At 36.1% G+C, this 24,787-nt stretch overlaps 2 protein-coding genes and 1 long non-coding RNA gene across 4 annotated transcripts; 2 read left to right on the top strand and 1 right to left on the bottom strand.

The window, feature by feature from the left end:
• Window positions 1-243: 243 nt before the first annotated feature.
• Window positions 244-9,707, top strand: LOC122533659 (integrator complex subunit 8-like). The gene is made up of 14 exons (XM_043663582.1): window positions 244-956; window positions 1,046-1,463; window positions 1,539-1,776; window positions 1,853-2,089; window positions 2,154-2,399; window positions 2,473-2,722; window positions 2,813-3,223; window positions 3,331-3,585; window positions 3,644-3,896; window positions 3,967-4,085; window positions 4,149-4,498; window positions 4,562-4,678; window positions 6,166-7,436; window positions 7,521-9,707. The coding sequence occupies exons 1-14, from the start codon at window positions 836-838 to the stop codon at window positions 7,678-7,680; spliced, it is 4,446 nt and encodes a 1,481-aa protein (XP_043519517.1). The 5' UTR covers window positions 244-835; the 3' UTR covers window positions 7,681-9,707.
• A 209-nt stretch (window positions 9,708-9,916) lies between these two features.
• LOC122533639 lies at window positions 9,917-21,123 on the top strand. Of its 2 annotated transcripts, none has more exons than XM_043663555.1 (7): window positions 9,917-11,648; window positions 12,286-12,390; window positions 18,724-18,931; window positions 19,019-19,121; window positions 19,497-20,373; window positions 20,466-20,896; window positions 20,977-21,123. In XM_043663555.1, exons 1-7 carry the CDS (start codon window positions 11,631-11,633, stop codon window positions 21,098-21,100), a joined length of 1,866 nt encoding a protein of 621 aa, XP_043519490.1. In that variant the 5' UTR covers window positions 9,917-11,630; the 3' UTR covers window positions 21,101-21,123. The 2 variants fall into 2 exon arrangements, with proteins under 2 accessions (XP_043519490.1, XP_043519489.1); XM_043663554.1 differs by lacking the exon at window positions 9,917-11,648 and adding an exon at window positions 11,839-12,037.
• Window positions 15,198-17,908, bottom strand: LOC122533641. Its single transcript, XR_006307753.1, has 2 exons — window positions 17,526-17,908; window positions 15,198-17,442 (listed from the first exon to the last, which is right to left on the bottom strand). It is a non-coding gene; the product is annotated as an uncharacterized LOC122533641 (long non-coding RNA).
• Window positions 21,124-24,787: the final 3,664 nt, after the last annotated feature.

The raw sequence follows: 24,787 nt of genomic DNA, 5'->3' as shown, positions 1-24,787 counted from the left end.
TAAAATTAGGCTTCCCGCTTTCTTTCTATGTGTGTCTTGTCCTAGAAAATCGTACGTGTAAAAAGTAGAATTTGTTTTTCAATAGATCGAAGGATGTCCTTGTCGCACACTGTTGCTTTCCTTGTCTAGTGTCATTAGACGAGGAGAGCACTAGCGTGCAACAAGGACAGACATATTCGCGCGGTAGACAAGGAGAGCAACAGTGTGCCACAAAATAGACATACTCGTGCTGTAGATAAGGAGGGCAATAGCGTGCGACAAGGACAGCAATATAAATTAGTTTTACCGTTTCACCGCTACACGGAGCTAGCACTTCGTCTGTAGATACGATAACTGGTAAATGATAAAGTCACCGTACTACAAAAGGAAATTTTTGAGTGTATGTGTTACAGGATGTACGCAACGAGTATAATTTGTTAAACGACGTAGAGCACGATGGATTATCTCAACTACTCTCTTCTCGCAATCTCTAACTGATTCCTCGGCTACTCTTATTTCTTTGGCGATTATTATATATCTTCTTGTCGATTGTTATATATCTCCTTGACGACTGTTATGACTCCTTGTCGAACTGTCAAAAAACTGGCTATTTTTCCGCGCTTTCTTGTCTTCGTGTTTCATAAAGTTGGCGCTGTTAATTTCCCGGAAACGTATTTTTTGATGAGCGGAAGTACCTGACGCTATCTGGTTTATTGGAAATAGCTACGTTACTTTAGCGATGTGCGACATTTAAGGTTATTTTAGCTAAGTTTTACAAAGTGGATGAAGATTGTTACGACTACAGTTACAATTTGATTTGCCCGGTCTTCAATGTTGTTAAATTGAAAATAATGCGATGATGGATGTGGATTTATTAAGACCTGGCACTGTACCAATATCTCCTGACACAATTCTTTGGTTTGAGTTTTTATTAAATCCATCCTTGTTACAACAACATTTATCTAAACCCTCTCCTGGTAAATAATTTAACCTCCATTATTTGACACAAATAGAATAAAATGATTAATAAAATTATTATGTTGATTACACTATCATGAAATTTTAGATCCCTCAGCTACGGACTTAATAATCAAGTTTATGACAATAAATTCAGATCAAAAGGAGAATGAAGTGAAAATTGTTGATTCAGAATCTAACGACACAAAACCTAACACCACAATTAAATGGACTCATAGAAATCTTGCTTTGAAAATTCTTTCTTTGAAAGTAGCAGCTCATTTAAGATGGGATTTGGATATATTAGAAAAGAAATTACCATTACCAATACAGTTAACGTTGCTCCAAGATCTTCTTTATATAACATCAGATTTAACTGTTGAAATACCAGCTATACCTGAATTTACAATGCATCCAATGTCTGATCAATTGCTATTTACAATTGTTTTATATCATAGATGGCATATAAGGGCAATTCTTTATAGAGCCTTAAATAACAAACAATCAAAACAACAATTTCTTCATATGTAAATATCTGTTGCATAATTACTAATTTTAATATCTTTTGCATAATTTTATTTTTAATTCACTGTATATGACAGTCCAGGTATACAGGAGTCAACATATGTACCTCCTGGAGTAGTAGATGATATAATTAGAAAGTTAGAAACTCAAGTATCTAATAGTATAAATGTTTTGAATAATGTTCTTGAAAGTAAAGATATAAATCCAAAAATGTTATCTTTTGATACTTTTCAAATGTTATCTGAAGATAGTACAGAGATAAAACAAAATTGGGAAAATATGTATTCTATAAATTTAGAAGAATTTAAATGCCAGGTGTAATATTTTTTATATATTTTATTATTGTTATATAATATTTTTTGCATTTTGCTAATTATTTTAACATTTTTAGATACATTATGATTTAGCAAGACTTCATTTGTTAAAAGAAGAATACAAAGAAGCAAAGCGTCATATTATACAAGCCAAAGAACTATTTTATAATTTAAGTAATTTGGAAGAGAAATTATATTGCAAAGTTCAAAAAGAATATCTAGATGGTTGTTGCTTAGCATGTGAAGTACCTGTAGAAGGAGTTACTTCCAGTCTTACTCAGCAATTGCAAGCATCAATTAAAGATCAATATACTGTATGTATCTGAATGTAATTTAAGAAATTAAGTTTTATACAATATACTAATAATGATTATTTAGAATATATTGCAGATTCTACAAGCAGACAATATTTCAAGAGAAATTCCTCAAGTTTATAGGGATAATTTAGAACTTGATGTGCAAGGAGGATCTGTTAATAGAAAAATTGTTGTAGCTCGTGATCTTTTGCTTCAAATTCAGTGTTTAAATTTAATTAGGAAAATTTTGGATGGTAATATAATTCTTGGTGATTATGTAACAGAAATACAAGCAGCTGGTAGCAAAGGAATTGATGTATTTTTTTCGGTAGGATAATTTTTCTATTGTTTTAAATTATTTGTTCTTTTATAGCCTATATTAAATATAAAAACTTTTTTAGGCTCTTGAAAACGTTTTAGAACAAGCTAGTGCTACAGACAAAAATCGTATTTCTCACTATCTTCTTTATCTTGTTCATACAAGTAATATTGATAGGTTTGCTTCTAAAATACTCAGTAATCCATCATATATGGCATTATTTAATGAAAATGAACTGGATGTAATTAGAAAATCTGCCTCTGTTGAAGAACTTGAAATACCAGATTTATTATTGAAAAATGATTGGGGTATTCCATTAACAACATATACTCGTCAGTATATACATAAACATTAATTATAGCATAAAATATTAATCACTTTATTAAGCCTAGTATTATATTAAAAAATTATTTACATTACAGAAAACTCAAGACTAGAGATATTTGGATTAGAACAAAAATTAATACAGTCATACGATACTAATGAAATTCACGAAACATTAATACACCTAGATGGCAAACACCGAATGAAACCACTATGGCATGTAAATAGTTGTTGGGAATTACCTATTCCATTACAAAGTGTTGTAATATCTCTACCTAGAGGTTTTCTTCAAGATTATTCGTATGTATTATTAGCAAAAAGTAGAGAATTGGTAATGTCTAAGGATTTTGAAGGAGCAATTGAAATTTTAAATGTATTGGAAAAAGAAGTGCAGCAGCATTCACAAAGTGGCAACACATTAATATTTAAATTGTCTAAATTAGTAAATTGGGAATGCCTTCTTGTAGAAATTTGGAGGTGTTTTCACATTTGGCCAGCAACAAGTATATGTGAGTATAATTATAAATATAATAAACATATGATTTTATAATTAATAAAAATAATAATTAAAAAAACAAAGTATATAAATAAGTATAATAATTTAAAAAATTTATAGGTGATACACAAAATTTAGTCACAAGATGTAAGCAATGTCTTGGAGCATTGCAAGCAACAGATCAAGTTATACCACGACAAGAAATAATTGAATATTGCATTGTTTTTCTTTTAAATATGACTGAATGGGAATATTTAACAAGTTTAGAAAAACGTTGGAGTTATTCAGAGTTTGCAGCAGCTATTAGTAGCGTGTGTCAAGATATTGTTAAATACAAAGGTGGAAGGAAATTTCCAAGAGAAGCATGGGATATGGGTTAGTTTTTATGTTATATAAAAATGCATTAGAAAATAACATTAAGTCATATTTTTAGTATTGGCAGCTTTTGGACCAAGTAGAGATCAACCACAAAAACGAAGTAACAGTGGCAATAGTGGAACAAGTACTGGTAGTGCTTCGCGAGATGTTATTGCTAGTATTGGAGGTACACTTAATAGATTGCGTGAACCTATGGTTCTCACTGTTGTTATTTCATTATTAGCACGTTTGCGAAATGTTTTACGTGATGAATCTAGTCTTGAATTACACACACAATATCTTTCCCTTTGGCCTGCTGGTGTACCAAAGTAAGTTTTCACATAGCACAAAATGTATAGTGTTTTTTACAATAGTATAATAATTTATAAATCTGTATAGTGCTAATTCTTATAATATCCGAAGTATTGGAGAACTATTGTTTCAATTATTAACACAAGCTTTGAAATACTATCCAAGTAATGTTCCTTGGTTGAGATTGATGGGAGATCTTAATTTTGGTATGTATAAAAGACAAAATTATATTTCAAAATTCAAAAAGTTAATATAATATAATATAATAGTTTTAGGATACTATGAGAGTGCAATAAAATACTATTTAGAAGCTATAATGGTAGCTAGTGATTTCTTCAGTCAACCAATACCGAGGTCACAGATCGATGATCTCGTTTATAGACGCATGATTAAATGTTGTGCTCATTTACAATGTTATACCCAAGCTGCTGTACTATGTCAATTTTTAGAGGAAGTAGATTATACCTTAGCTTTTAAAATGGCAGCTAGTGATCAAAAAAGTTGCGCGCCAGCAGATGCTATGGATGCATATTACTATTGTATTTGGGATACTACAATACTAGAGTATCTTATTCAGTTACATACAAAGCGTGGTGAACATCATAGGAAACAATTAGCGGTTAGTAATTATATATAATTTGTTTAAAACTGTACATATATTTATATTTAATTATGTTTTAAGATCAAGGTAATTGGCTCGTTAGAATTGAATTCTAATAATAACGAAGAAATACAAAGAGAAGCAGCAAATATTCGGAAAGCAAAGTTCTTAAGAGCATTGGCAAAACAGTATGTTTATTAATAAAAATGTATATAATAACAATTTTTTATGACCATATAATAATTTTATACTATTTAAATACAACGATTTTTATATTTATAGTTACAATAGATAATTAAAACAATCAAATCTCCCTCCTTTGCCGCGTTCAACTCGTACCAATCACAGCTTTTTGTTTTTTACTCTAATCGATCTAATGAAGCACGGAATTAATAAAATAATTTTATTATACATGTTATTTTGTTAAATCTATGCTATGAAAAAATATTTTTTAAAATATAAGTGACCATTTATTTATTATAATGAAGAATTTTTAACATTTTATAATGTATCGTCTTTTTCATGTGAGTCATCTACGATCAGCCCTTATCGTTGAATACATTGTCGTTGTGTAGTTTGATGAGTGTATGTTATTGCTGTACGTAAACGTATATATAAATTATGTTTATACGTTGAAAACAAAATGTGTAAAAAAGTTAATTTTCTATAAGAAATTATAGTAAATAGAGAAATTTGGTAAAATATATGTAATGTGCGTTAATGTTGTTAAATCACAGTTCTTATAGAACTGCCTTCGTAAACAAGGCGCCATGATGCTCTTGCAACGCCATAATACTGTTATACGACGTTTCGTTCTTTCTATGATAAATATTTATAATTAAAACTGCATGTGAGATACGAACGAGATAAGTTATGTTTTACGTATATTTGTGCATCAGAATTTCCAGCTGTTCGATTTTGGTGAGTACGTGAAGAAGTTCGTTAGTACTTGAGAAACTCTTGATACTATTACTTATTGCAAGTACCCTGATTCTATCACAAAAAGGAGTGAAAAAGATAGAGATTGAAAGACAGAGAAAAGTCGTCGTGAAAGAGAAAAAGAGAAAGAAATATGTACGCTACGAGTAGTTGTACTGTATTACGAGAAAATTTACTGAAATATTTATCGTATTCGTAATTGTTGTCATTAGGAATACGATAAACTGAAGGTGGAAATCGATAAATTCATAAATTCAGATATTTTTATTTAATTGTAATGGCGAGAGGTTGGCGTCAAGAATGTAGTAACAAGAGTGGGAGATTGTAGTAAAAACAATGCTGGATCGCTAAGCGAATTCCACATAAGTATGTATGTAATTTACTATTAGTTATTTTTCATTTTTATAATATATTTTACATTTATAATAATTAATATTTTGCTATTGCGTTTTATATTTTATGTATTCCGTATATCAAATTCTTCAAATATTTAACCTCACATTTGACGTAATATGTATATATTTCTTCATTTAATCAGTGTTGATATTTTCTTAGCATGAGTTAAGTGAAATTTAAAAATATTACAATATCCTTCTGATATAAAAAATATTGATTTTAGAAATAAAACGTGTTGAAAAGAGATATTTCTATAAATATCAGAAAATTTCGAATGCTTGGGAATTGATAAAATTATATTAAATTACAGGTTGTTACAAAACAGGAATTATAAAGATTCATAGAAATAGTTTACATATTACAGTATTTTTAACATGGATGATGAAGAAGGATCATCAAGTTCTGGACCTATGTCTTCATTGAATAGTTTATTTTCATTTACTAGTCCTGCTGTAAAAAAATTGCTTGGTTGGAAACAGGGCGATGAAGAAGAAAAATGGGCAGAAAAAGCAGTTGATTCACTAGTAAAAAAATTGAAGAAACGAAAAGGTGCAATAGAAGAATTGGAACGTGCTTTAAGTTGTCCAGGCACACCTAGTAAATGCGTAACAATTCCAAGGAGTTTAGATGGTAGATTGCAAGTTTCACATCGTAAAGGCTTGCCACACGTAATTTATTGCAGAGTATGGAGATGGCCAGATTTGCAATCACATCATGAATTAAAGCCATTAGAATTGTGTCAGTATCCCTTCTCTGCTAAACAGAAAGAAGTTTGCATCAATCCTTATCATTATAAAAGAGTGGAAAGTCCAGTACTACCACCTGTATTAGTTCCTAGGCATTCAGAATATGCTCCTGGACATTCATTGTTACCATTTCAACAAATAGCAGAACCAACAATGCCACACAATGTATCTTATTCCTCTAGTGGATTTAATGCTGGCTCTACTAGTGGTGTAAATCCAACTTCACCTATGTCTTCTGTTGGATCTGTACCAAGTCCAGGAAGCACAACATCACCAAATCCACAAAGTCCATATGGTACTAATGGACTACCAGAAACTCCTCCTCCAGCATACTCTCCACCTGAAGATGGTTCACAACCTGGACAATCACCACCACCTGATCCAGTAGCAATGGATACAAGTGGATCAGCTGAAGTAGCTCCAGTATGTTACCAAGAACCACCTTACTGGGCCTCTATTGCATATTATGAATTAAATTGCAGAGTGGGTGAAGTTTTTCATTGTCATTCTCACTCTATTATTGTGGATGGCTTTACAAATCCAAGCAACAATTCTGATCGCTTTTGTCTTGGACAGTTATCCAATGTAAATCGTAATTCTACTATTGAAAATACAAGAAGACATATAGGCAAAGGGGTACATTTATATTACGTTGGTGGTGAAGTTTATGCAGAATGTCTCTCTGATTCTGCTATATTTGTGCAATCTAGAAATTGTAATCATCATCATGGATTTCATCCTAGTACCGTTTGTAAAATTCCACCAGGATGTTCATTAAAAATATTCAATAATCAAGAGTTTGCCCAATTACTTTCACAAAGTGTTAATCATGGTTTTGAAGCAGTTTATGAATTAACAAAAATGTGTACTATAAGGTAAAATTAAAAATTTGAAAATTAATATTAAGTAATATAAGCAGCAATAATGTAAATCATAATACATATATATTTTTTTTGTAGAATGTCATTTGTCAAAGGCTGGGGTGCTGAATACCATAGACAAGATGTTACATCTACTCCTTGTTGGATTGAAGCACACTTACACGGACCTTTACAGTGGTTAGATAAAGTGTTAACACAAATGGGTTCACCTCATAATGCTATAAGTTCTGTCTCGTAATTTGTGCTTCATATTTAATAGCAAGGAGAGAAAATAGTAAAATGTAGGAAAACCTGATAATTCAAGGACAATTTTTAATATTACATAGAGCGATAATAAATTAGTTATCATAAGAGATTTATGAAAGTATCATAAAAGTGGTAAATGAAAAACTGCCCAATGTGAGATTTTTTTCATGTGAGTAAATTGAACTTAATGATATGATTATGAAAAATGGTTGCAAAAGTGAAACTATTGAAAGTGATCCTTATTAAAGAAATTTTGGAGATTGCAGTGTACACATAAAAGCTGTACAATTTTTTGGCTGTTATATAGGAAAAGAATTATAGCAAAAATATGTGTTATATATGAAGAATCATATTTTTCAAATATATTCAATTACATCTAATACTTTATTTTATATGAAAAAAATTGTTATGAAAATATTTCATAAAACTAATATTACAAATGCTTCATTGTATGAATTGCATGAATTGTTTCAATACTTATATTGAAATCTATGTATACACGAAGAACGGATTAACTATAATTGAACAAAACATCATTATTAAACAATATACGGGAATGATTCAGAATTATATAAAGTAACATTTTAACTTTTATCATTTTTAATACAATGTGCATCTTTTGAAACATCTGATTTATGCCTAAGCAAGCCTTAGACTATTTAAATTTATTACTCTAAAGACTATAATCCAAGTGTAATTAATTTCAATTTTCGTAATGGTAATTAAGAATACTAATAATATTTTAATATAGACATCAGATGCTGATCTCACGTTGACATTTGGAAGTTAACTGTATCTGATGACATATTGGAATATTAATTTTGGTAATTCATGTAAAAATATTTTTTGTGCTACGTTCCCTAATATTCGCGATATGTAAGTCTTTTGATATAGCCTTATAAGAAATTAATGTGACAACTAACATAAAGTCATCTACTTACTACTTGTTGATTTGAGAGTAATATAAGACTTATGTGTCAACTTGCACTTTTCAGAAGTGTTTACAAATTTCAAGCTTTGACAGAAGTTTATGTATATATAAAAAATATACTATTATATGATGTTACGTGTAATTCAAATAATTGGTATTACATTCGGTACAAATCATGTGAAAATTTTATGAATTGAATTCTGAAAAGTGCCAAAAATGTGTGTATTTGATACCTTTTATTTATCATTTAAATCGTCGAAAATTATTTTTATTGATCACCCGGAAACGCAAGTTTTATCAACAGAAAAAAGATTTACTTAGAAAATATTCAGTTATGAAAGATATTGCTTGTTTTATATATTTTACACAACATGCGAATTTTATAAGAATATTATAATAGTGAGTTTAAGAATTATGTACACAAGAATACATACATTCGATAATGAGCTGGAAAGGTCATATGAATATTTAGTTGAGATTAAGTAAAATTAAATCACTGAACAATGTTATGCATTGAAAGTTTATTGCAACCAACGCTCTATGTCTTTTTACGTATTCATAACAAAACGTTAATTTCATAATATAGATATTTATTATATACATCAATCTTAATTTACATTAAGGTATACATATTATTGAAAAAGCACAAATTTTGATTTAATTAATGTCACGATCGGAAATACCTGTAATATATATTCGATTGATCTTCTGGCTTGCTGATAAATTCATGGATTATACTTCAAATTATTTTTATGTATATTTTATGTATATTCAATTGTAAGAGAATGGACGAAGTATACGGATCATGTAATTTTAACAAAGAGTACTTGAGAACTGGAACAGAAGTCACTGCCGCTTGCTGTTACTTATTTGTCGATGTACCTAGCTGTGATTGTTTGCTACCAAATTTAGCAAATTACGTGTGGGTGATCAACGATGATAAAAGTATTTGCTTTACTTTACTCTGCTTTTATTGGATCAATGAAGATGAAGATATGTATTTGAATTTAAAAGCATAAATCGTACAAGGAAATATGACAATAACGTCTTAAAAAAAAAAAAAAAAAATGCGAATAAAAATATTCAATTAAAGAAACACTTATTGTACCACTTATCGTTTTTTCGTGATCACCTGTAATATCTATTTAGTTGAAAAGAAGAATGATAGGAAGAAGAAAGTATTTTTCATCGAAATAACTCTGTAATTGGTATAGATGATGTCTTAAAGTAATATACACCTGTTGAAAGAGATATGAATTAGTGTTATCGAGGTATATCGAGCTTGTAGCATTCGTAATAAGCACAATGCTTTATCGCAATATGTATGTATGAATGGTTATATATGTAATAACTGTATTTAGAGCTTTTATTCTTTGTTGGTATCGTCTTCAATTTTTTTTTTTTCTGTTAATTGATGCACCATATGTCACAAATTTCATTTCCAAATCACCTAGCATTGCTTTTTAATTTCTAAGTTTTACAGAACTGAATAGAAGCCTAGTAAGTATTATAACAATGTACCATCATGCTAGAATTTATATACTTAAGTATGTGCCGCCCAAGTTGTGCCTTGGAAGCCTTTTACACAGTATATTTTAAATAAATATTGTACAAGTATGAAATGAAAATTTGCTATAGTGTGTAGAAAAGCAAATGTATTATTTGCCAAATAGCGCTTACATATATTATATATCATGTGCAAAATTATATTACTGCCTATAATATGAGAGTCCTAAATATATAAAAATATATTTAAAGATATAATAATTTAGAAAGAATATATATCATATATATGATATACTTTCTAAATTATATATATATACATATATATACATACACACACAAATGTATATAAGCAGACTATTATGATTGGTGATTTGGAAAAGATTCGTGATTACTTAGATAGTCGATCAGTGTAAATAAATTCATTTAGCTGTAAAAAAAACATCTGCAAAATCCATTCCACACTTACCATGTAGACCCGATAATTACGGGATCTCTTTTCAATATTTTCTTTGCGTCTTTAGAGTATTGATATCATTGTATATTATTAGAGGATCATGGTGATAATAAAAAAATGTGGCTGTTTATCATGATCGAAAGTACGATATCGAGTAATTTCTGTTGCAAGATTATAAAGATTACCAACAAAAAATGTCGATCAGATATAGCCAAATATTATGAGAAGTACATTAATTTCTTCATCCAATTGATATCATTCGCACGTATAAAAATGTTCATACTTTCGATGATGTAACAGCAGATGCTGATTTGTTGTGGTAATCAATATTACGATATTGTACAGCTCTGCTATCATTATTAAGATTATCAAATTCTTTAAGAGGGACTTCGTACATGTTAGATTGTTATCAGAAAAACATATTCCTTTTTCTCTGTCTATCTTTCAAAACAAAATCAAACTTTGTTCGACGACGAAAAAATTCTCATTTGTGTTACTGTATCTGCATTTCTGGTAATTACTATGTTGTGCAGTTACCGAGTATAAATAAAAAATATTTCCTATCTGTGTATCTATGTGCAACGAAAAAATAGTTTTATTAATCTTATAATTGCTCAATAATCCGTAATATCCCATATTATTCCCAAAATATTCTTATAATATGCTATATTTTTGTATTCTATGCTATATATTATATAATATATTTCAAATAACAAAGAAAAGGGCGGGATTTTTACACAAGTGTCGTTATAGGTCAGTTCATGGCCGAAAGTCATTGGTCTATTTGCAAAGAGTTTGTAATCGGATTCGCTGTTTTTCGTAGAATAGTTCGAATATATTAACGGATATTGTTGTCCTGTTCTCTAGTTCAGTGCCATCATGTTAACCTTATGCGTATTGTGCTCGAATTTGCCATGAAATCAAGTGTCGTTATTCAATCAAATGATTATTCATCCAATATGTATATTTAATGTGAAAATTTAATGTTTATATCGTATCTTATAAGTTGAATTGTTTAAAAACTTAAGAGATACAAATACAAACAATCAGAATGGATGATTTTGATATGGTAAGTTTCTGAAAAGTAAATGAAGTTTTATATTTGTTTGTCTTTAGTAGTATTTCATTTTTGAAATATATACGTACATATATGCATAAATTTGTAGTATACATTCTACAAACAAGTATGAATGGAGTGATACACAAAGGTAATTAAATGATTAAATCATCATTTGTCTCTTCATCCCTTGGTATCTTCCTAGAATCATCATACATGTTTACATTATGAATATATTTCCGTGTTTTATCAGAAATATACTCAGTGTAGTTTGTGGTATGATGAAGGAAGAAAGAGGGGAGAAGACAATTAAAGGAGTCTGTGACAATCACAGAGTGATTTTCGGCGGTGGCGCTTCAGTTGTCATTTCCATCTCCACCGGCGCGCCACTGCCACCTCGAGTAAGTACTATCTCCGTCACCGGTAATTCCATCCCCTTCTCCATTTCACGGGTAGCGACGCCTTCGCACGGCGCCGATCAATAACGTTGTTCTCGGCGACGCCGACGTCGAGAGCGTCGCTGCGTGAAGGCATCCGCAAGCAATCGACGTGTCACCACGAAAACTTGTACACGGGTACGAAAAGGAGCGTCGCGTGGAAAAAAGAAACGATTGGGAATGCGACCTGTGCATTTACTGCTGTTTTGCAGAACAATACTTATGTCAACGAACGGCACGAACAATACCTGGACCCGGAACCAGAGTTTCTCGGATTCGAGCAATCTTTAGGACCCACCCACGACACGATGGCTAAGGTAAGACCTGGTTAAAATAAAGAATTAACAGTTCATCGTGTTGCTCAAGTATGATGTATCGTGTATTTCTTATAATTGTACGCGTTTTACTTAGTTTCGATGTATTTATACTTAAGATTTTGCGGGAGGAACGTGCTATTGCTACTCTGTCAACAACTGTTGCTGATTTTTAGAAAAGATCGTTTCCCCTAGGATAACCAATTTAATTGGCAATTGTATTTTCGACTGTTAGTGAAAGACTCTGTGGTAATTTGTTTCTGAATTAAAATGTTATTGCTACGGTTTCACATGTATCGACTATGTACATACAGTAGTTACGGTCTATCTCGGCAGGAAAAGTAGTTTGGCGCCGTCATGATCAGCCGGACTGCGGTACATAGTCGACATTGCTACTATAGTATGAGAAAGGGATTGATGACATAGCGATAATAATTAAAATATTTGCATGATTACACTTTCATGATAATACACTTCTTTATTAATATTTCATTTATTCATTGAATTTCTTATTGATACGCGAAGCCTTGATATATTATTCGAAACTAAATTTATAAATGTAGTACTTGAGGTACACGTGGGACCGATGGTTTCTAATTTTATTCAATGAATACTATCTGAATGCTGACTTATCAACAGATTCAAGTATCATGCTATACATACATGTGTATTTATTTATATACAGTGTATAGAAACGGGTGTAATTGTAAAAAATGTAACAACAATTTTACAAGAAGAGTTTTATTGTTATTTAAGTACAAAAGGATAAAAGTCGTGAACACTTATTTATTTGCAGTAGTGCGACGATTTGATATAAATATTTATTTTTGTACGTTCAAGAAATTTTCTTAGCGTAACCTATTTAAAAATGAATAGAGTGGAATTATCTTGATTTCGTAACATTAATTAATGCTCGAGCTCCGATTATCATTATACTTTTTTTTTTCTTTTTTAGTTATCAGTTTTAGAATAATACGGAATTGTTTCGGATACGATACGAAATATATATATATATATGTCTATTACATTTATGCAATATACGGACGTTCATATAAGCCATGTTATGAATTTTCGTGATCGATGAACAGTGCTTACATGTCTCATATGGTCAACACTAAATTAACCTTACTATCCCCTTGAACTTAGTACATTTTAAAAAGTCATTCACATATTAACATTATTTTAATGATACAAAGAAGGTAAAGATTATTTTCATAATGATTGGCCTTAAATTCATAAATTCATCGTTCAGTATTATAATATTGTACTTGTATTTTATATTTCACGACGGTTAGAATAATTTATTATGATGTATAACTATCATCGAATACATCAGATGTACGGATAGAAAAGAAAACACGTGAACTGGTTATAAAAGCAATGTTCGCTGGTTGACCCATTATACGATCAGGTTGCTTTCTTCATAAAATTTTCACCGTGTTTAACGGTCCTTTGGAGACGTGCTCGTTTATACAAAGCGGTATACATGTGTAAATAGACTTTTTCTAATGTGCACCGACTACAAATTAGGCAGTCTTATTGAGACACATCCATGCAGAGTTCACACGAACTAAATCCCGTGAATCTGGGCAATGCATCTGCGAAATTATTAGGCAACTGCATCCAACACTTTTGAGTGGACCTATATATATATATATAATAGTTGGCACGAAAACCCAGTAAATTGCGGTCAACTGTATTATATTTCTGTCCAGAGGAGCAAATGCTCATAGATAATATCAGGGTAGGTGAACCGATAATGATCACCGAATCTTTTTTTAGTACTATTCCAACTATCCTATTGTCGATTTACTATTCTTCTACGTGAAAAGATACAAAAATAATGCAAAAGTATTATAATTCTTAAAGATTTTTTGATATCTTCGAAAGGAAATTTACAAGCGTAAATTATTCTTTTAAACGTAATCGTGAATTATTATATAAATGGCCATTTCTTGGTAGAAACTGAAATAGAAATTTGTTTCACTCTCTAAATATTGTAACGATTACTTTGCTTTATATATTTCTGCACATTTATATATTTGCGTGCATAAATGCATAGACTTCCGCGATGTATTTATTGGACATTTCGTCACGGTATCATTCATTCGTGATGTAACCGAAATGAAAGACAGTGAAAATTGCAAGAATTTTATTGAATGCGACGATCCTTCAGTTAGACGCAAAATTCTCGTGTACACACGACATTGCATGAAAATGTACCGACTTGGTCAGTCGGCATGTCGAGGCTAGGGAGAGGTCTTTCAAGGTCCTCGGGGATTTTTACACGGCGGGAAGTAGGAACGGATGTGTATAAAGGTCAACGAGGACCGGTCGTGTAGTTATAGAACAAATTCGATCCTAAAATCGATAACCATGTGAGACACAAAGGGATCATCAACATGTACAACATTTGTATTGTAGAACACCGTGAAATTCCAGGCTTGTGAAACGCGTCATGTTTCAATTAATTCCGGCCGATTGGAAGTTGATTTTCGTCCGGACGTTTAGTACAACATTGTATCATGTCGGTGTGTTTCCTGTGAAATAACTACCACTCGTTACGCTACCACGTCTAGGTGGTTTTCTATTACAATGCCTCTCTGTAACCTATGATTATGCGTATAACGTGTAGCTTCACTCGCTAGATTTATCTGCTATTGGCGATTCGATTTTATCGCGCGTACAGTGTAGATAATCGCCGATGAAAGTTATCTTTTACGTTTATCCGTCGTTAATCTTACGTATCTTTACTTCCATACGCTAGATTCTACTACGTTAACGAAGAAGAAGAGATAAAAAAGAGAACGTAGATTTATTTTGAACAACTATCTCGTTACAAGCATGAATTCTCATTTTCTTTTTACACCTGCGTTGTACTTATCAACGAACGGAGTAAAGTTCAATACCGAGCGAAATTTCACAAGAGCGTATGTCGTTAATTACGGCCGTACGATAGAAAAACGTGGAGTCAAGCTCGCAAGTTAAACGTAGCCTTGTTCTTCGGTTGATGACGTTCACTGTACAGTCCTCGTGTACGTCGGCACCGTGCGCGCTCGTATACGGATTCACGGGCCGGTGAATGCAGAAACCGTGTGTTTCTGAAGAATAGTGATCGTTGTTGCGGAGTGTCAGTCCGCGTTGTCCGCTCGGTGAAGGTGTATATGAGGAGGGCAGGCGTGTAGTAGGTACATATATCTATCTGTTCAGTTGTACGGCTATGTGCATCGTGGTTGTGTATCGGTGTGCGGATGCTCGCAGTGGTGGCATAGGTAGTACCAGAGGATCATCGAGCGAATCCGGAACGTTTCATTGTCGTACACGCGGCGGACGCATCGCGATCGTGTTGGTCGCTATCGATCCGGTCACCTCTGTTTCGCAGTTGGAGAAGTTTCCCGCGGGAGGAAAATTTCGGTCGTTGGACAGAATTCATCCTGCGACTGGACCCCGTTTTAACGTCCTGCGTACGCACAGCAATACAATTCGCATCGCAAATGCGTCTCATTTGCGATTTACTGGAACGGGGTGAATCCTCCTCGTCCCGTGACTCACAATCGTACGGAAAGTTGGTTTTATTAATAGTCCTCTAGCGAGGACTATTCGGCTGAGGTGTTTTTGCACGACCAGGGAAAGTGGCGTTGAATCAAATTATGAAGCGGTCAAAGAGCTGTGAAGAGGAACGTTGAAGCGATCGTGAGTCCGAGCCTCTCTTTTCACGTGACTCTCTATGTTCTCGCTTTTATCGTTTGTACTTCGTACGGATAGATTAAACGCTATGCAAATCGGTTGGAGATCGTTTTGTTGTGGTGGTTTCGTTCGCGTGTTGAATTCGGTGTTCAGCGAATCGATGGTTACGCAAGCGAGGATGCGCTAAGTAACGGTCATATGCTCATGTATTTCGATCGCGTTCTTTACGACTTTCCATCGTTGCGCGACGACGTTTGTACAAAATTGTGATTCTGACAAAATGAGTGCGTATTTCTCCGTGTTTCATATGTGTTCAGGTGCGATGACCTTCGCCTATAATCTTATCAAACCTGTTACGTGTAAGCACACGCTGAGTACAAACGCGCGGATGTAGACGATCGCACGTCGTTCGGCGCACGTTGGAGTTCTCGCAGGTGCGATAATTAATTCTATTCAAATTATACGACGAGCCCGGAATTATGTGGCTACGGGATCATAACACGCGTCACGTGTGCTTGTCACTTACGTAGTCGTGCACAGTGGATCGAGTAAATTGCAGGCCCCGACGTTGCCAAACGCTGTCCGCAACTTTGCTTGCCGGCTAGTGGAATTATGCAGAACCGCAACACTTTTTTTTATCTTCTCATCCATTTTCTTCTTTTTTTTTTGTTCTTTCATTTGAATTAATGACGACATCCGGCGAGCAACTGCGTCGCAATTTATAACTCTAAACGCGGCGGCCTTTTAGAAAGTCCCTCTGCTTGTAGAAAGCGTCTCAGGCATTTTTCATCTCGATGCTGATTTCGCTGATCGGAAAAAAGATGACATTTATGGGAATCCGATTTCGAATAAGCGAATCGAAACGTTACTTAAATCTGTGTGAACAATCTTTTCTTCCTCTTTCTCTGTTTCTCGTTCTTGTTGTTGCTGTTCTCGTTCTTCCTCTTCTTTTCCATTGTATTGTCGGTGAGATTTCCAGAATTTGCCGTGATTTCGTTAGATGGGTAAAAATCTAAACGAATGTGCTCCTAATTAACACAGTTGCTTCGTCTCGCGTGGCAAGAGATAACGACCGGGTAGGCGGTTCGAATTGGCACGAATTAAGGCCTAATGGAATAAAGTTATGCTCGGGGCCTGGCCTTTGCCCGTCATCAGCGTGTAGTACACGCGTTGATTTCGATTCTCGACACGTTTCCTCCTGTCGGCACAGTCATAAAGTTGCAGGAAATATTTGACATACGTGTTCGATTATCTACTGGTTGCCTTCGCTGACCGTGACATTTTCTTAGATCGATAACAACTGCTTCGCGAATATCGATCGATTTAGAAACTTACGGAGCCGCGAGTATTGACGTTATGCTGTAACCACTAGAAAAAGATGGGCACGTCATGTATCCATATACCCATATGTATGTAGATGGCAATCTTTTGTATACCGTATACGTATGTACGTGTGTGCAGTGCAATAAAGCGCGATTCTTGAGTAATTTATCATTTCCGTGCTAAAACTTAGCACGTCGATAATATTTCCGTTCGATCGATGTTAACGCGAACGTGGAAAAATAAAACGGTGTACGTTTCGATGGAGAGAATTTGCACGCATTCGTTCGTATCGACATTCGTAGCGATTCGTAGTAAATAAACTCGCGAGCGATGTAACCCAGTTCTCAACCGACGACCGTCGTTCAACAGGATCGTCGGTGAACGCACTCTGTTACTCTGGTTGCCGGTTCCTCGCTTTCAGCTAGCCGTCGGTAACACTATTATTAGTATCGGGCTAACGTGTAGCTTTTCGTTGTGGACTGCATAGCTCGATCTCGCGTGTGGTCGGGTTTTATCGGTTTGATCGCGAGCAAATACTCGAATGTCGTCTGGTATTCGAACTTAGAATAGGAGCATACTTCGGCCAGCGTGGTGTTTTGCACGGTGCTGGATAAACGGGTGTTCTGCATATTGCACGAGCGGATTCGCGGTCGAACGATAAAGCTAATCGACCACCGAGCGATGTTTTCGTTGCTCGTTAAACCCGGCTAAAGGGGAACGTGTGACGCGTGTTCTTACGTTACGAAGACGTGGAGAAACGAGGAGGCATTGGGTAAAGGTGGTCGCAAGAGAGGAGTAACGGCAAGAGTAAGCAGGGCTAAAATTAAATTAGTCAACTGCCAGAGAGAGACACTTCTGATTCACCTCGGGACGAAGGGTTTTATTTGGAGATGGGCCAAGGGCAACGGACTCTTCGTCTTTATCTTCGGGTCAAGAATTTCTCTTAACCTTGAAGAATCCGACATTTTTTTTTGTAGGTTCCTCCTCTTACCTCCGATAATTTAATTGATCGTCGTTGTCGTTGTCGTCGTCGTCGTCTTAACCTTTGATTCCCGTCTAAAGACACCAGCGTGAACCTCTACGTCATTGCGAGCAAGTCTCCATCGGATTTAATTCGATTGCTACAATGCGATTAGGTCCGTCTATATTCAGTTAGTTGAAGCTTCAGGTTATGGAACGATTCAATTAATTAGAGGATAAACGAAGGAATTTGTAACTCTCTCGGCGCAATGTATGTCCGCCGACCGGCTAAACGGATGCGTGAAATAGTTTTACCGTAACCCAGTTTACGCACGCGAATTCATCATTTCATCTGTGTGATTGTAGAACGTGGGGGAGAGCCGGATACCAGTTCCACGCGCAACACGGCCGTCTTTCTTCCCGAAATCGAGAGTGCTCGGTACGTCGACACTCGTACCTGGCCACCGACGTTCATTAGTACTCCCGGGATGTTTGCAATTCGTCGATGCCGAGGACGAGTCTGGCACTCCTAAAAAGTGCGGGCCACGAGCTACGTCTACGCCGTCAATCGAAGGTGATAGTAAATATTTAAACACGTTATTATTACGCAGAATTGTTCTCAATGAAACAAATTTGACGTATTCTCTTATTTTCCCAACAGATTCGGGACATAAGACATTCAAGTTATCACCCGTGTGGAATATTGAGAAAGATGACGTGCAACAGTTGGTTCATTTCGCGGAAGAGAAGAGCAACTTTTTCAGGTAGAAGGTTTTTTTTTTTATTTTATTACGTCTTATCCACCAAATATTATCTGTTCGGATGGAATACCTGTTACTACTGCTTTTACGATGGTGTGCTTTAATATGCTTCATAAAGCTATTTTGTAAATGGTTACTATGTGAAACGGCAGGTAATTTTTTCAATACCTAACTGTCGGGACAAACTTCAAATGCAAAACTTAAATGTCCAGAACAGTTAGGTATTGGAAAGATTACCTGCCGTTTCACATAGTAGCCATTTACAAGATGGCTTTTTGTTTCGTCGAACAACAAAGAAAATGTATATAAAATGCTATGTATAAATGGTATATATTACTATATAGTATATACTATTATAATAGAATTTTATTTCTATAGTTTGCTCGAGAATTCTGAGTTGAATATGATTGAAGACATCGGCGAGGGCTGCCTCTTGGAAGCGTCCCTAGGCAATTACAGCGATAATGCAGTAAATGCGACGCCGCATTATTTGATGCTCAACAAACAGAATTCTTTTGAACACGACGAAAGCCTCGGTATATTAACTCCTGACCAGATGACCGACTTCACAGTTGCGCTAGAGTGCTCCAGGACACCATCCTGCGAAAATCTTACGGGATCAGCAGGTTCTAGATTGGCGTTAACGCGAGCGTCTGCGTCGAGACCGTCGGCGGATGCCGAGCCAACTGAAGAGGCTTCCAGCGAGAGAACGCCATCTCCGGAAGAACTGCCGCTTGATCCTAAACCAACGGAGCCTGTTAGGGGCACGGTTCCAATCAGTTTTGTTACGTCGGTGACGAGTATCACAAGTCTTGAAGCTGGTTATCAAGGTGACGGTGAGAATTCTAGGCCAGCAAGCCGTGGGGCCGATCCACCATCCGTCGCTCCACCGCCAAATCTACCCGCCCCTTGTAGACAAGATCCGATGACGGATTCGGATTTCTTCACGGAAAGTGATGCCGACGCGTATGAGGAAATCGTACGCGGTGATAGGAAAGCTCAGGTGATCGATGGTACCCTCTTCTGTGCACCTGGTGGACGAAGATGTCCCAGTTTCACTGGCGGAGAAGAGATGGACTCGAGTGGGATTTACTCGGATCTCGACAAGAGGCAGGATGAGGTTCACGCTCCTGAAGAGGCGGTCGAGGAACACGAGGACCGCACTCCGGATACCATTGACACAGAAGTCTCGCAAAGAAGTCAGCCGACACCAATCAAGACGGAAGTTAGTCACGTTATAATGGATTATTTACAGGCGAGTCGACAATTCTTCTTTTTTTTTTAAATTTGATATTTGTGTCTGTGTACATTTGTTAAAATAGCTCGTGTGTAATTGATAATATTTAGGCTCCCGTAAATCCCCTGGATGGATCGGCTGACTCCAGTGGTTCGATAAACAATAATGAAATTACAGTGATCGAGGTTGAGAGAACCAATGACAATATAAGATCGAAGATACAGAAAGTTGATTCGGTCCCGTTAAAGAAATATAAGATGCCTAAGAGGAATGTTGTCTCGAAGATCAAAGCTATGATCGAGTCTGGACCGAAGGATGAAGCGGAGAAAGAAGCTCGACGTTCACAGAGGTCTGCTAGAAAGGGTGGACGCTGGGATGCCGTTATGAGTAAAATTGAAGCAGGGAAAAACGAACAGAGAAGTAGGCCACCCAGGAAGGAAGTAAAGTCAAGGGTACTTCAGAGTCTTGGTCAGTCATCTTCTACAGGATCAAGTCAGAAGAAAGCTGGTGACGCAAATAATAACAATAACAAGGATAAAAGGTAAGATATTAATCGCCGACATCTTTATTTCTAAATATTTTTACTATATACAGTTTTGCTAAGAAGTTACAAATTACCAGGAGAATACGTGGTCGACAAGAAATAAAATCGCCAATCGAAGAAACTGCCAGAAGCTCCGTTCGTAGCTCCTTGAGTGATCTCAGCACTGGACCTAGTAAGGATGCGTCAAGTAAGTCAAATTGATATTTTTAAATTGCAAATTAAATTAAAATACACTATATTTATCACTGCGCACGTGTATGTGTGTGTGTGTGTGTGTGTGTGTGTGTGTGTGTGTGTTAATGATGCTTGAATATTTAACAAACTGTGCGTAACTTGCGCCGTGATTTAATTTTAATTGTGCAACTAATATTTTATATATAGTTGCTTGTCTGTTTGCTTATACATTTCAATGTGTGATTGATAATGATCGAATAGTACTAGTCCGAACCAGGACGAGACCTTGCGCAGAACAGTAAAGCTTGAATAAATATGACGCCGGCTGATTTTACGATATCGAATTATCTCCAACCGCATACCATACGTTTTATAAAAAAAGAAAGAGAAAAAAGATTCAGAACCGCAAAGATCACGAAACCAATAACCATTTTGCATGATATTAAAAACATTTCAGTTGTAACCTTTTTTCTTTTTGTCAAGAAAAGTAGTATAAAAATAGTATAAAAAGTAGTGAGAAAGAATTTTCTGTTTAACAACGTGTGACCTACAAAACTTAATTGCTCCTCCTTACGGTAGAGTAAAAAAAGAAAAGAACATTAGTAACTATAAAAAAAAAAAAATCACAAAAATTCAAGATTCAAGAAATTATTTTATATTGGAACGTGGAGAAACAAGCTATATAAATTTCCAAATACTTCACTCCCTCTGTCATCTTTAATTCAAAGCCAAAACATCCTTGAAACTGGCGAGCACAACGGATCAATTTCGGTGTTCAAATACACGCATCGTTTAGACGTCCCGGCGCAAATATATAAGGCGTACATATATCGCGTAGGTGGCTCCTTCTGCAAAGCGGGGTGAGAATAATCGTAAAAGTGGGCGTAGAAGGGTGTTCTGTATCGACCCGATCTGGGCGCGTGGAACTTAGATAGGAAAAGCAGCGAGGGCGCCTGGTGCCCCTCTTCCGGCGCCACTGGACAGTCTCGTTCCCATTGGATCGAGACAGGCCGCGAGCAATCGCAGCAGCAGCATCCAGTCGGCAGTTCTCGGCGGACCTCGTGCTCGCTCGGACGCTGTTTATGCACGCGTGTTGCATTTCCGGTCTCCCATCTTTCTCGCTCTTCCTCCTCTTGGGCTTTCTGGTACTGCTGCGTCTTCTGTCCTTCTCTCACTAGCGTTCTCTCTGTTCCCCTTTCTCACGATCTCTTGCTCTACCCCCATTCGGGTCAGCAGTTTTATCGAGGGTACAGCGGAGGCTACGCGTGTGCGATAAAAAAGAAAAGGGACAGGAGTGAGCGCAAGAACGAACAGCCGGTGCATCGTCGTCAGTGGATCGCCGCAAGGTGACGGTGCAAAGTGCATCGGAATCGTGCTCGTAGAACTTGGAGCTAAAAACTAATTTCTATAAGTTATCTATTCTTATAGAAGTTTTACAATTGTTGGGTAGGGTATTTTCAACACCCTTTCGAGCGCTGCTACATACACATACATATATACACGCAGTTACCGTGTCAATTGTATTCGCGAACGCGCTCGATGTGACCTGATTTTCTCCCCATGTCGCAAGAGTGTTCGTGCTTTTTTTCCCCGTCCAATACACGGAGAGCACGATCGAAGAGGACGTCGTGTCCCGGCGAACATTAATAAGAATACAGCGTGGCAAGCCAGCAACCCTGCCACGTACAATATGTTATTGCACACTTCGCTTCGATCGCCGGAGGAATCCGAGCAGCAAGACTGAATGCTTTAAGACTGGATTTTACCATCCCCTCTCTGGGACACTCCAATGAAAGTTTCCCAAGATACCGTTACGGAAAGAATCTTTGGCTACGTTCCTGTTTGTACTTGGACGATGCTACAGGCAAGAATAGAGGGATTCAAGGCGATCAGCCTTTCGGTCTAACTCTTCGTCGTACATTAGCAGCTTTACGACGAGCTTACAGGTCAACGGCACTAGTGGTTTATTTCCGGCATTGCCTTTCTTCAACTTGGCCACCTTATACTTGTGCGTACACGTCCTTCGCTCGACGCCCGGTGGTTCGTTCTCTCGGTGTGTCCCCACCCTTTTAGACAGGTGCACCCAGCGACCACGTGCGTTCCCAAGGCCGACGACCACCGGTACGCACCCGGTTCAGATCTACCACTTACGCAATCGCTATCCGAGTCAGATGTTAAACCCACATGGCTGAGGACATCGTCGATCGCGTCGGTGACAGACACTCCGCGATCCAGGTCGTCGAAGGAACGTGCAACCTGCCATCAAAAGACCTGTCGATTCTACGTTCGTCCGCATGATTTCTCACGGTGGAGTCCTCGTCCATGAATTTCTCCAGGGAGCGTGAATAATCGTGCGTGACGTTTCGAGGATAACGTCGACGAAGGGAAAGTAGTGAGACGAGCGGTGCGAATTGTACTAATTAGTGTTTATCAAGCCTATAACGCGATAACTGCGGATGGAAAGAAGAAATTTTGCAACCGGTTTCGAAAATTTTCTGAGATAACGCGGCTGGACGAAGATGCCGGGTAATCGTGCGTATTCACGATGCCAGTGTTTCATTATCGTCGTAGAATCAACCTGGGTAACAAGGCTCTTCATGGACTCGGAATATACGACAGGTTGAAGGCTCGCTGCCTATTCAGTTCCACAGAATGGTTTTATTGAGGATGAAGCGACGGTGAAGAGACGGTGAAAGTAACAATTTGAAAATGGGACAGCAGGGATCGAAGGGTAGGCCGACTCTTCGGACGGATTTTGTCAGAGACTCGGCGAAAATGCGACTCGGCAGTTTCAAGCGAGGTACGATCGTATAAATAAAAGGTACCCAGGGACGTTTAATCCATTCTTAAAACCATCTTTGTCGTTTCTAAATACTAATCCACGATGAAAATGCGAAAATTACCAATCTCCTTTTTTAATCCTTTAATCTCGCGACATAGAAAGAAAGGGAAAAAAGAAAAATCCGTGACTAATCCAGCAACTGTCATTTTCTTTCTGATTTATTTAATGCTAGAAAGTTGAAACGACAGGGTTGATTTTACGACCGTTGCATAGGCAATTGAAAATGTAGATGGGTCGAACCGTTTCTCTTGAGTGAGTCTAAATCGTTACGGACAAGGATCAAAGGTACCCTACTTACACACCTTGTCCCGTGATTTCTCTTTTACACTGGCCATCGATCACTGTTATTTTGAGGACTCTTTCAGAAAGTAGTTCGCCCCGTTATATCACACTCGTTCGCTGGTAACTGACTGATGGTATTTCATAAGCATAAGGAATATGCAGGATTATCTGTTACAATTGCGATTCAATGAACATCGTATCGTGAAATAGTATCGAAAGGATAACGATCAGAGTGAATTTCCTGGTTTTTGAAACGTACTTTTAGAGAGAATAAAGATATATTATTTCGTAACTGCTGTTTGATTTACAGTCAATATCGTATAAATACAGTAGAACGCTGTTTATATGAATTGCATTTATTCGAATTAAATTTCAATTAACACTTCGAGGCTCTTAGGACGAAAAATTACCCTGCACGATTGCGTTTTTGGTTATGAAATATGATAAAAGTTTTATTTTAATTATTTGAAATACAAAATTTCATCTAATTTAAACATAGTATGAAAAATGAAAAAATAGGATGTTTTTTATATTACTATGCCCGAAATAGTCTGGTTGAATCCACTTATTTGAATCGAAACTCCTATTAT

This window comes from Frieseomelitta varia, unplaced genomic scaffold (genome assembly GCF_011392965.1).
Source record: "Frieseomelitta varia isolate USP_RPSP 00005682 unplaced genomic scaffold, Fvar_1.2 scaffold_544, whole genome shotgun sequence".
Taxonomy (NCBI): Eukaryota; Metazoa; Arthropoda; class Insecta; order Hymenoptera; family Apidae; genus Frieseomelitta; species Frieseomelitta varia.
The sequence above is the reverse complement of the archived record's forward strand: the minus strand, read 5'-3'. Positions and strand labels throughout refer to the sequence as shown.